This window comes from Barbus barbus (assembly GCF_936440315.1).
Source record: "Barbus barbus genome assembly, chromosome: 38".
Lineage (NCBI taxonomy): Eukaryota > Metazoa > Chordata > Actinopteri > Cypriniformes > Cyprinidae > Barbus > Barbus barbus.
The window spans coordinates 17,263,079-17,276,750 of record NC_136716.1 but is presented as its reverse complement, the minus strand read 5'-3'; the positions used below and the strand labels follow the sequence as shown (position 1 = coordinate 17,276,750).

Below are 13,672 nucleotides of genomic sequence, written 5' to 3'. Positions count from 1 at the left end.
GGAGTTTTTGTAGTCTATAGTGTCCATTGAAAGATAATTAAAAGTAATTAACTTTGATGTTGCTGTTGGGATACCTAAAGCAACACTGTGCTAAAAGTCCAAAGCAATGTGGAATTTTACAGGATGCTGTAGGTATTTGGGTCACAAAATGGAGGAAAATGTCCCGTTTAATGCCTGACAGGCTTGTAACAGTAGGGTAAGTACCTCTTCAGCTTGTCAGGCACTTCCTCCAATGTGCAGTATAGGTCATGCATGGCTTTTCGGCAGGAGAACCACTGCTGAGCATTCTGTGGTCTGACCCGTGCAGCAGGCCTCATAAATCATCCACTGACTGAAACACTCTTAACCGCCATGCTGGGATACCACATGGTGATACTATATACACTAAAATAGCCAAATATAACCATGTATACTTGCTTGTAAAGGCTTCATAGAGACAGATTTGTGTATACTCTAATGTCAGAAGCAATCAGATCCATCAGCCTCATATTAAAACTGACACTGGTTTAGCTGTAGTAGTTAACTGATGCACAAGTGGCTAATAAATGCAGTAGAAATGAAAAGAGTGTGTGTTTATACAGGGTAAAAAACATGCTGCTGAAGTCCAACTGCGTCCTGGAGGCTTTTGGGAATGCCAAGACCAACCGCAATGATAACTCCAGTCGGTTCGGCAAGTACATGGATATCAACTTTGATTTTAAGGGAGACCCCATTGGTGGCCATATCAACAACTACCTGCTTGAGAAGGTAGGGGGCTCTAAAGAGGAGCAAATAAAGCAATTTAGATGCAACTGCGTTATTAATCAAAATTAAACAGAAATTTTATAATGAAATATTATGATAGTAATATTACTCATTTTGTTCAGTATTGTTACAAATTGTCAAAAATTTATTGTTAACAATAATAAGTTTAATACTTTTTTAATGTTGATTTAAAACACTCAGATAACTGTCTTGCCTTGTTCATACAACATGTGCTGGAGAAGCTGTGAAATATTTGTTTATTAAAAATCCACATGATATTTAGCGTTAACACTTTTTTAAATTTCTTCCGTAGTCCCGAGTCATTTTTCAGCAGGAAGGAGAGAGGAGTTTCCACTCTTTCTACCAGGTGAGTGAAGAACTCACTGCAGACATTAAAAAGCTGTTTTTGTTTTGCCAGCCATTCCAAGACACCAGACAAATCCCACCAAACCTGTGTTTATGACTGCTCTGTCAGAGCCTCCAAAGCTTAATCATTTCTTACTTTTATTGCTCCCTCAAAATAATGTCCTATTGCTTCAAAACATGTGCAAAACATCAGAACAATTCCATCTGCTTGTTAATGCTCTGCAAACCATTATTATCAAGACTATAATTTTCATGCTTCTCCATATCAACACAGGAGAAATTATCCTGTAGGGAAAATCAAAAGTGTTTTAAATTTATTTTTCAGCTGGTAAAAGGAGCTCCAGATGCTCAGCTGCGGTCCCTGCATATTCAGAGAGACCCCACAGCATACACCTACATCAAAGTTGGAGGCCAGATAAAGGTATTGCTCAATATACAAATGAAAAGAGACTATTGTGGGTGGTTAGGTTTGTGTAATATATGACAATTCTGTTTGGGTTGTTGCAGACATCAAAAAGGATCTCAAGACCATCTCAGGAAAATAAAACCATTCTGGGGCAATCAAACATAATTGTGCAGGGAATATGATTATAGTCGTTTATGGGTACAGTAGCCACTGGTGCATATTAAAACCTATTTGCAATTGCCTCATATCTTTAGCCTGTTGAGTCAAGAGGTTAGATGACTTAGCAGTTTTCCTTTGCTTCTGCGGGGAGTTTAATGAGCAGGCATAAAAACTAATTTAGAGCAACAAACAAGTTGTCGTCATGGAACAGGCCGGATTGTTGAGCTCCCAGAGGTCTGAAACAGCCTGAAGCACTTAGAACATTTCATGCCCGTTCCCAAGTCTTTTATAGGTGCACATGCTGGCTAAACTTCACACTCTGTCCAGCATAACTGTGGCTGCAAAAGGTTCCTGCTGTATGAAATCAGTGTTTCTCTGCAGGAGCTGTTAGCCATATGCATGCCAGAATAATTAGCGTTTTGAGTGTTGCGCTCTTGTGTTAGGAAGTCTAGGGATTGAGTTGCTGTGTCAGCAATTTTCAGCTTTTAATTGCTCGGCTGTAAATTAGATGTGAATGTAATAGTGGGTTTAATGACCTCCTATTTCAAAAGCATTGATTTACCTTCACTAAATGAAGTGCTTTTAGCCAGTTTACCAACCAGGCTGTTATCCCTAAAGCTGAATTAGTCAGAAGCAATGTCAGGATGTTTTAACTTTATTTAATGTATTAGGATCTGACAGCTTTTGTTTGTGACCGTAACTCACTCAGATTGTCTTTTCAATCTTGCAGTCCTCTATAAACGACAGTGCTGATTTTAAAGCTGTCACTGATGCCATGAAGGTCATTGGATTCACTACAGAGGAAATTCAGACGGTTTACAAGATCCTGGCTACCATCTTGCATCTGGTTTAGTACTACTTCTGCTTGTTTAAAAAGTATTACTAACTGCAGCCAGTTGCTGTAGCTCAAACTCACTGATAGATTCATTATTTGATTTTTCCAGGGGAATATGAAGTTTGGAAGTGATGGAGATGTGACCCTCATTGAGAACTCTAAGATAGTTTCGGTTCTGGGGGATTTGCTGTCCACCAAAGACGAGAATGTAGAAAAGGCTCTCCTCTATCGAACTGTGGCCACCGGCCGCGATGTCATTGACAAACAGCACAATCATCAAGAGGCCAGTTATGGCCGTGATGCTTTGGCCAAGGTATTAATTGGGGCTCTGGGAGACTTATTTTAGGAGACTGTGGTAAACAAAATTGAGGTAACTGCTGGACCAAAAATGTGCGTATGAGCTTCATGTCAGCGTCTGAATTAAAACTTCTACAGGCCTTAAATATACATGATTGTTTTGATCCACTAATGATATAGATGGTTTTGCATGTTATATTCTGCATTTTTGTATTGTTTGTTGAACTCTTTTATATTTTACTACTCGCATAAAAAAAATATATTTTCTTATAAAAAATAATACCTTTTATGCAACAAGGATGCATTAAATTGATCAAAAGGGACATTAAAGACATAATGTTACAACTAAGTTTGTAACTTATTGAAAACTTTTAAACTGTTTATTGATCAGAAATCCTGAAAAGAGTATATTGGTTTACAAAAAAATATTAAGTACAATTTTTGCATACAATTTCATTTCAATTGTAATAATATTGCACAATTGACAAATTGCTGTTTTTACTGTTTTACATTTTAATGTCAGTGTAAATATTTATGCATGTCTGTATATACTGATGTCTTTTTACAATTTTCTCTCTGTAGCTATGAAAACAATCTCATCGTAGCTGTACAATTACAATACAAATATTGACCAATACAGACAAACACTGATGATTAAACTATTCACATCTGTGTTTCTTCATCCACCTAAGACTTTCATTCTTTTTTTTCTTCTCGCAGGCCATTTATGAGCGGCTTTTCTGTTGGATTGTGGGAAGAATCAATGATATCATTGAGGTTAGAAACTATGATGCCAGGGTTCATGGGAAGAACACAGTTATTGGAGTCCTGGACATCTATGGCTTTGAGATCTTTCAGAATAACAGGTTAGAGCATATGCTGTACCGTACATAAATGAGGAGCTTAATTGGCTATATTATTCTTCTCCCTTTAGTGTAATTATAGTGTCTCTCCAATTTCTTCCTTGTTTTATTCAGCTTTGAGCAATTCTGTATAAACTACTGTAATGAGAAACTACAGCAGCTCTTCATTCAGTTGGTGTTGAAACAAGAGCAGGAAGAGTATCAGAGAGAGGGCATCCCCTGGAAACATGTGGGCTTTATTTGATTGTTTTTCTCAAACTTCTCATATCTTTTCTGTTTATATTATACAAAGAGAAACTCATTTTGCATGGATCTCTGTGGCTTTAATGCAATAACTAAATAAACTTTGTTGTGATTTGTTTTTGTGTGTTCATGGAAACAGATTGACTACTTCAACAATCAGATCATCGTAGATCTGGTGGAACAGCAGCATAAGGGTATTTTTGCAGTCCTGGATGAGGCATGCATGAATGTGGGGAAAGTGACGGATGAGATGTTCCTGCAGGCTCTCGATGGAAAACTGGCGAAACATGCCCACTACACCAGCCGCAAGGTATTGAAAATAACACATGCCAATTAATTAGGCTACTTAATGGGGACATAACACATAATTCTGCCCAATCTCATGTTAACCATGAGTACCTATAGAGTAGTATTGCATCCTTCATGTCTCCGAAGAGTCTTTAGTTTTATCAGAAAAGAAAGGTATAGCTTTAAGTTTCTCTCTGAAAACAGCGGAACTCCTGGTGGCATGCCGTGGGTGGAGCTAAAGAGTCAGAGCCAACAAAACACAGAAATTTGATGCAGTTTTACACACCGCCTGCGGTTCCGAATCATGACCGGCATCTTTTATCGCTGGAACCGCTCCATCTTTCAATATCAAATGATGTGTACTGTAAACTGTAATGTTTTTTTCAGGATTCTTAATGAATAGAAAGTTCAAAGAACTAAATAGAAATATTTTGTAGCATTATGAAATTTAATGTATTCACTTTCACTTTTGATCAGTTTAATGCCATATAAAAGTTACTCCTTTCAAAAAAAGAGCTGACCCCAAACTTTTAAACTATGTAGTCTACACAGTACCCAGTGGAGTATGATTGCCCAGTGTCTTTGTTGAATAATGCACATTTTTACAAATCTAGTAGGTCATTCAGGAATTTCCTTTTTTTCCCCCACAGTTTACATACTACAGAATTAGAAATAGTATGATAGAATGCTAACAGAGTTGAATTTTATGCATTACCCTTAAGCAACACAAGGAGGCAATAATGTCCAGTGAAATTCTCCAGTATTTCTAAGTGCTGAGCCATTGATGTTACTGGCAACCAATGGAAGCTAGTAAGACTGATGTCTCACAGCCTTGGCAAAGTGTCAGAAAGTAAAAGGGAGTAGGAGAGTTATGGATGGAGATGGGTTGAGATAAAGATAGAAAAAGGCAGTGAACGAATCAAAATGTAAACACAACCCACCTTGCAGAACTCTAAACAGACATGGTCTCTAGACATTAATTGGCCCTTCGTGCATTGCCCTGGGCACAGACCCAGCTAAAGGGTGAGTTTAGGTACAACTTTATCAGAATGCTCTCAGAATGTGTCCTCAGCTCACGTATGCTGCATTTACATCGAAAGGGGGAAGGAGAAGTGAGCAGGCATCGCCTGCCCCCTGATAATTCCCCCACGTCAGGCTGTGTGAATAATCAAAAGTCTCCCTGGATGCAGGAATAATAAGTGTCCTTCAGAGCTCATTTGTAATGCGGAGGATTGCTCCTCACTGTGGAGGAATCTCAGGCCTGTTAGATAGATAGATGATGTGTCTTTCTCCTGCTGCGCGTGAGCACAAACATCATGTTTTAGATATGGCTAATCCATTTATGTAATGGCTACTCTCGCAAAATTTGACATGCAAAATGAGTATATGAAAGAGAAATTGATCGGTCAGTAGGGGGAAATGGATAAGGAAAGCGTTATATTATATTCAGGTGTGTGTTTATCTCGCATATTAGATCTAGGCTGTGACACTTTCGTCTTTCAGCCACCTCTAAGATGTTTCCAGGCTTGTTTATGGTGATGGACATCCTCTCTGGAAGACACAAACTGTGCAGGCCACTTTAACAACACAATTAAGAGCTGCTTGTTAAAAATCTGTGGCCAAGTCTCTTGTCTTTTTTCCCCCCACTGAGGATGTTTACCCTCTTCGCTTTGCTCTTTTCCTCTGCAGTCTCGATTTAAGAGGAAAAGTTTTACCCTTGGTTGATTTCAAGTATGAAATGTATGCTCTGTGGACTGGAGTTGTTTCTCTGTAGTTCTTTTCTCTTAACTTGGGCCTGATAGGAAACATGGAACTTGCTCTGCCATAATCTGCACTGGTTGTACAGAGTAAGAGTTAAAAAATGCTTCATTATTTCATAAATTTGTTCTTTTTGGAATTTTAAATTCAAATGTTCTGAATGATTTGTGGATGACTGCTTTAAAATTCTGCCGATTATAGATAGATTGTAGAGCATAGATGTTTAATTTTGAGTGAAGGAGAGCAATGAATTGTAACACTTTCTGCTCATTTCTTTTAAAAACATGATTTTAATTTAACTTAAAATCATGGACAGGTGTTAATAGTGACATCTGAACTCACTGTGCAAAACAAATGTTATGAAATATACTACTATACTTGCGTTAAAAAAGATTTGGGTTTGGTAAGATTATTTTTTAAATAAGTCGCTTATGCACACAAGGCTGCATTTTTTGAGCAAAAATACATGAAAATTGCAAAATAGTATTCCAATTTAAAATAACTGTTTTCTATTTTAATATATTGTGAAATGTAATTTATTCATGCTATGGCAAAGCTGAATTTTTAGCAGCTAATACTCTAGTCTTCAGTGTCACATGATCCTTCAGAAATCTGAACTAAATCTGAATCTGAAATTTGTACTGACCCCAGACTTTCGAGGGGTGGTGTACATTAGCAGGTTTTAACCCTGAAGACTTTTTAAATGGAAACATCAGTGAAATACAACAGTCATTTAAATTCAGTCACTTTCCAAATGTTAATGTTAATTGTAATTACAATGGTTTCTGTACGTTCTGCATGTGTTGGACCCATTTCCACTGGCCTATAGCTGTTATATTCATGCAGACAGAAACAATGCAGATTTTTTTTTGTAATACTGCTACTGTACCAAATAAGGCCTCAAATGTTACGTCTTTTTTTTTCAAGTTTTAAAAAACATCTGGGTTAATAATTACCAATATATTATAGTATGAGGTATTACCATTATTATATTTATTGATCCTTACAAATATCTCTACACTGTGTATACAGTATAAAGGACAAATGCTGCTGGAGTCATCGTCTAGTGGTTAGATGTTAAGCTTTGATTCTCATGCTGGAGATGATTTGATTCCCCTAGACAAAACAAGTTGCCCTCTTTAAATGTCAGAAAACTAAAACTTTAGTTGTAAAACAGTGCTTTGATGTCAGAAGCCTCACTTTCATATCTAATTGCTTGAATAAAGAGTTTGCCTCAGTGTATATAGGTTATATGCTTTATCTAAGATAAAAACATCAGATGTAATGGCAGATCTAGCCTCAAGCTGCCATATCCATCTCAATAATGTGCTTCATTTACAGCCACTTTCACCTTCTGTGCTTTATCATTTTGTTTACGTCTTCCTTCATGTGCCTCGCAGGCTCTTGGTGTTCTCTGTGTTTCCCACTTGTTCATCGATACCCTTAAAATGGCTTTGATCCTTCCAGATGTGTTATTAAAAATGCTTCTTTTCCCATCAGCTTTTAATTACTGTTATTTGCTGACACAAGCGGCTGTCTGACGGTAAGCGTCAGGGGCTTCGTTCCTTTCTCCTGTTCTTCTCTTTGATCCCAACTCCCCCACCCTTTGTTTTCCCTCTCTTCATCATGTGCCGATTACAGGTGTGGCCGTGTGAGCGGATGCTGCCGTGGGAGTGCGTGGATGTCTGGTTGTGTGAAGGCGAGGGCAGGCTCATTATCCGATCAGGCTTGTGTAGGCCGAAGCAACCAGCCAATTAGCTGTTGGTTTGTGCTCCTGGAGAAGAGCTCCGGTAGCCTCTGTGGCCTGCTCTTCTGCAGAACTGTTCATTAGGAAGAGATCATGACTCGTTTCTATCGTAGTGGAAGTAATTGCATTGTTTTTGTGGTGACGTGTGAAACACCGACACACGTTTAGCACGTATGTTATCAGATAATTGGTGGATGAATTCCCAGTGTGACATGCATCGACACATCAATGGACCTGAAGTTTGGACACAGCTTTTTAAGTTTAGCATTAGCTAGGTTGTTTTTCTTGAAGTTCTTTCCACATGACTCATGTTAACGTTGGCCAGTGCATTGAACTCTGCTTCAGCTTTACCCTACAGTGCTGGTCAAGGGATTTCAACTTTGACCTTGCTTGCAGCTGACTTTTCAAAGTGCATCCAATTTGCATGACCAATCTGTCTTTCCAGCCCATATCTATGATTTATGCCTTGTGTAATTTGGAGTACAATGATGCAAAAGTTTAAAAACTTTCAAACTTTATGAAGAGATCTTGAATTTTTCAGTTTCTTTTTTTGTTCTTTCCAGTCATTGTTCCTCAGTTCCTGAACTGATTTAAATTCCACAATAAGGTTTTGTGAATCACATTTGATGAGTCCTATTTTTCTTTCTGCTGCAGTCACAAGGATTATAATTTTTTATTTTTTTTGGTATAAACGCAAATAAATGTTTTCACAGTTTACTGTTATATTGGCTTCTTGTCTGATCTAGACTTCTAGAGTCCACAGTGATTTGGAGGCCTGGCTGCTGTTGGCTGTGTCGATGTGTGAATGGCAGATTTTGGGCTGTGTTGGCAGTTGCAATTGCCATTACTGTGTTTGTTTGGCTTAACCAACACACTGTATTGGGAAGCACAGGTGTTAGACAGGATGGTGTGGTCCTGGGGGGTGAGAATAAAGCTTGGAGTAGGAGGGTGGGGAGGCATCTGTGCGACCAGCAGGTTCCAGGATTAAATGTGTCTGTACAATCACACTTTTTTTTAACCCTGTAAGTCAGGACCGGGTAGAATTGGAGTGCTTGTAGTTTGATACTGTGGCCTACAGATTAGCACAGGTGGACCCAAACTGTGTAAATGATTTGAGTTTAAATCCAGATTCTACAAATAAAACTTGTGGACATGCCAAAAACGCTTTAGTGCAGCAACATTTAATGTTGGTGGCTAAATCTCATCTGTTTTTTTGGGGGGTTTTTTTGTGATTAAAGCTTGAGGCTGTTAAGTGGAAGGTCGTTGGTTCAGTCCTACTTAAACCGGTTCCAGTATGTACAGGGGAAGACTGGGATTTTGATAATTAATATAATTTGCATCTTAAAAATATTAAGGCAGCCAGTAGATTAAAATGATGCTTCGTAATTCATATGCTTTTTAATTTTATATAATAACTATGTAAATGTCCTTATTGACATTTTTACAATAATAATGGTTATTTTAAATGAGACTGTATTAACACTGTATTACCTTTATGGTTTAGTGCATAAGACAAAATAAAATTGTGAAACTATTAAATGGCCACTTCTTTCTATAAAGGATGCTTAAGGTTTAAAGGTGTGAACTTGTTCTTTCTCACCATCACTTTTTTTTTTTTTTTTTGTATAGACTCTTTTCAAATCCAAAATCTCCATTTTGACTTTGTCATCTGTGCTCTACTTTGAAAAATGGCACATGCAATGTAGCTCCATATATTTGATGATTACACTAAAAAGACCTCATTTTATTCACACATTTTGTTGTTGTATGTGCCTGCGTGTTACCGGGCATGACTAATTGAGATATATCATGTTTTTTAAGAGACCCAATGAGTGTTTGGAGCCTGGTCTGGGTAGAACCCATAAAGACCTTAAAATCAGAAATGCAGTCCTCAGATGTCCCACATTAAATATGAATCTCCATTGCAATTTCAAATGAGTAAATGATTGAGTTTTTTTTCAACACCGCTTCAGCCATCCATTCAAATTGATTCTGATTGCTATTCCACTTCGGGTGAAGTGTTCAGAGTTTGTCCTCTCTGGTAGAGATAGTAGCTTCTCATCCATTCCCTTAGAGGGCTGTTTTATCTGTATTGCAGTTAAAATGAGCCGAGTGAGTCACCGCATGCACAAACCAAACAGAGACCCGTAAAGTGGCACCCGACACAGAATAGAGATGCTGGCGTTTACCACAATAGAGACTGCCACACAAAAGCTCACTAAAACTTACTGATAGTCAATCAGAGTGTCATTGTTATGTTCTGCTTTAATCCGCAGAAACGGGTGTCCATGCAGTGGATCAGCAGCATTCTGTATCTTAATGAGAGCTGAGGCTGCTTGCCTTTGTCACTACTGTATTTTATGAATGACAGTGAGTCTTATATAACTGCACTAGCTGGCCTCACCCAGCATACAGAGACTTCTCAAGGAGGACAGTGATCTGGTGCTGATAACAGGGCCTTAGAGCACGTTAGAAGGGAATTCTAAAAACATTTTCAGTAAAATTGGACATTTCTCACTCTTAAAGATTAGGAAGAAATAGCAATACGGCATAAGCAATAAGGGAAAAAGACACTACTGTTCAGTAAATATTTGCTTTTATTAATCAAATTATTTAAATTAACAATTCTCCCAGCAGGTAAAATATTAATAAAACACTATGTGTAGGCTGCTGGTTGCATAGCAACTTGATACATTAATATAAACCATGTGGCCACAGGTGTACATTTTACAGCTTCAAATGCAGCAGAATGAATGAGTCAGAAATATCCTTTTTATAATTATAATTATAAACACTTGGTACTCAACACTAAATAGTGTAGTCTCTTTCACAGTGTTTCACTGAACTTCTTTCAGCACAGCTTTTTTAACATTGCCGACTTATGCTGGAGAGAAGTGCGCATCTCATCTATCTTTCATAATCGCAGAGTTACTTAGATGCTCCCTCCTAGTCTTTGAGCTGCCTCACTCTTTCTCTGACGCTGCTGCACTTTTGCAGGCTTGTTTACTTAAAACATTTGCAGTTGATGTGTTATTAGGAGTTTCGAGAGTCTACTTTTTTTGTTTTAAAAATCTCTAATTTCCCATCTCTGTCTCCACAGCTTTCCCCCACGGACAAAAACCTGGAGTTTGATCGAGACTTCCGCATCCGCCATTATGCTGGAGATGTGGTGTAAGTGCACTCTCTGCTGTTTTAGACCATAAGCCCTAAATGCTGTAATTAAAAAGCACCCTTAGTAACCCACAGAAGGCTTAACTAAGTGAAAAGAGATCTAGTTCTTGTCTTGGGCACAGATTGGGTTTGAACATTTGGTAAATAAACATTTTGAATGACGCAAGCGTATTAGTCAGTCCGAATGATGTAAATGTCGGTTACCAAAAGAAGTTGATTTCGAATATGAATGCAGTTTCATATTCTCACTTCAGCGGTTTGCCTGATTGCAGGCTGTCAGTTATTTCCTACAGTTCTGTGGGTGTAGGTGTGATGTGACACCACATTGAAAGCCTTGTGGATGGTCAGGCTCCTTTGTGTGTGTGACAAAGAGAGAAATGTATAGAAGAAGGATATCTAAAATTATATTCTCAATTAATGAGCTAGGGCTCTCTCTGTGTCAGTTATAATACTGCTTGTTTCCAAGGAGGCTTGAGGCTCATATTTAGATCAGTATTAAGTGAAGTGTATTATTATTATTATTATTCTTATTATTTTGATGATAAAATACTTTTATCTTATCAAAGTAAGCCATTTGTAGTTTCATTCCCTGAAAAATGTAAACATTGTGTTTCTGTGTGGTTTCAAATAATGACATAGGCAAAGAAATTGCACAATTCACCTTAAGTTTGAAATTTGCCATGTGCAAACTATCTGCATATAATTCAGTCGTTGTGGTTGTGTGTTTTGTTTCAGTTATTCTGTTTTAGGCTTCATTGACAAGAACAAGGACACCTTGTTTCAGGACTTCAAGAGATTACTTTACAACAGGTCAGTATTACCATAAAGTACATCCCTCCAGTCTTATTTGCATACCTGCCAGATGTCACACAACATCCGTGACTTATATATGTCCTTCTCCTTCTGTATTTCACAGCTCAAACCCTGTGCTGAAGGCCATGTGGCCAGAGGGCAAGCTGAGCATCACAGAGGTCACCAAACGACCCCTGACTGCTGCCACTCTCTTCAAAAACTCCATGATATCTCTGGTGGAGAACTTGGCCAGCAAGGTGGGTGTGTTTGAAACATTTTTGTGTAGACCATATCATATATATTGAAATATAAAGAGTTTTTGAGATAATGACCAATGAACGCATATTATTGCTTTTTACAAGGCAGCTCACCAAATAAATACTTATGTGGACATTAAATATTGATTTCAGGTTATTTTTAATGTGAGAAAAAATAGACAGCAAAGCTATGTAGGAAGTTGAGGAACCTGGAAAAATGGTCTAGTTTATCTATCAATATAAAAATGTAGGCTGTGAATGTCCAGTTAAGTCAAGTATTCCAGAGCGCTGTTTAATAGAGTGCAACAGTCATGTTCCAGAAGAAAAATCCCATTTATTTTCTCCATAGGAGAATATTTGTTAACGATAGATTATAAGCCTTTAAAGGGTTAGTTCACCCAAAAATGAAAATTGTCATTAATTACTTACTCTCATGTTGTTCCAAACCCATAAGACCTTTGTTCATCTTCGGAACACAAATTAAGATAATTTTGATCAAATCTGAGAGCTCTCAGACCCTCCATAGACAGCAATACAACTGCAATGTTTCCAGGTCCAGAAACGTAGCAAGGACATTGGTAAGTGAAGTGACATTCAGCCAAGTATGGTGACACCATACTCGGAATTCGTGCTCTGCATTTAACCCATCCAAAGTGCACACACACAGCAGTGAACACACACACACCGTGAACATACACCCGGAGCAGTGGGCAGCCATTTTATGCTGCAGCGCCCGGAGAGCAGTTGGGGGTTCGGTGCCTTGCTCAAGGTCGTGGTATTGAGGGTGGAGAGAGTGCTGGACATTCACTCCCCCCACCTACAATTCCTGCCTGCCCGAGACTCGAACCCGCAACCTTTGGATTACGAGTCCAACTCTCTGACCATTAGGCCACGACTTCCCCTAAAATAGTCCATGTGACATCAATGGTTCAACTGTAATTTTACGAAGCTACGAAAATACTTTTTTGTGTGCTAACAATAACTTCCGCCATTTTGGAGAGTATCCACTGAATGTAAACAACGTAATGATCGATGTTTACGTTCAGCATGCGTGTGCTTTTGCTGAATGTAATCAGTGTTGTTTATGTTCAGTAGATACTCTCCAAAATGGTGGATGACGATAAGATTTTATCAAAAATATCTTAATTTGTGTTTTGAAGATGAACGAATGTCTTACAGGTTTGGAACAACATGAGGGTGAGAAATTAATGACAGAATTGTCATTTTTGGGTGAAACTAACCCTTGCAATGCAATTACTCACAGTCGCCCTCTGTTGATTTATTTAGGAGCCGTACTACGTGCGTTGTATAAAGCCGAATGATGTTAAGTCACCGCTGTTGTTTGAACACGAGCGCTGCAAGCACCAAGTGGAGTACCTGGGCCTCCTGGAAAACCTCCGGGTGCGACGAGCTGGTTTTGCTAACAGACAAACCTACCCACGGTTTCTTCAGAGGTGAACTTCTCATGTTTTTCCATTTGTATGGCCAACGTGTGTCAATTTCAAAGCATTTTTTAATCATTTATTTGTTTATGTTTCAATAGTCTTTTTATTTGATGTTCTGCATGATTTGACATTCGTGTATGGTTTCAGCTCATGAATTGCAACTCAATGCTCTTGTGACAGCTTGTGCGAGACTGTTGCGTCTTGTTGCTAGTGACATCTGAAACTACAGATTGATCAATCAGATTGTGAAGATCTTATGCAACGTCTGTTGGTGTGAAAGCTGTCATCCTCTGGAGTCCCT

The 13,672-nt window shown here is 38.4% G+C and overlaps 1 protein-coding gene across 1 annotated transcript in view; it reads left to right on the top strand.

Moving 5' to 3' along the window:
• Positions 1-13,672, top strand: part of LOC306857777 (unconventional myosin-Id) — a 74,255-nt gene that overhangs the window by 20,232 nt on the left and 40,351 nt on the right. Inside the window, exons 4-15 of the mRNA XM_079397909.1 lie at positions 582-747; positions 1,058-1,111; positions 1,436-1,531; positions 2,406-2,522; positions 2,620-2,823; positions 3,528-3,673; positions 3,785-3,899; positions 4,053-4,223; positions 10,807-10,877; positions 11,613-11,687; positions 11,794-11,926; positions 13,214-13,380. Coding sequence (XP_079254035.1) covers positions 582-747; positions 1,058-1,111; positions 1,436-1,531; positions 2,406-2,522; positions 2,620-2,823; positions 3,528-3,673; positions 3,785-3,899; positions 4,053-4,223; positions 10,807-10,877; positions 11,613-11,687; positions 11,794-11,926; positions 13,214-13,380 — 1,515 coding nt within the window. The remainder of the gene's footprint in view (positions 1-581; positions 748-1,057; positions 1,112-1,435; positions 1,532-2,405; positions 2,523-2,619; positions 2,824-3,527; positions 3,674-3,784; positions 3,900-4,052; positions 4,224-10,806; positions 10,878-11,612; positions 11,688-11,793; positions 11,927-13,213; positions 13,381-13,672) is intronic.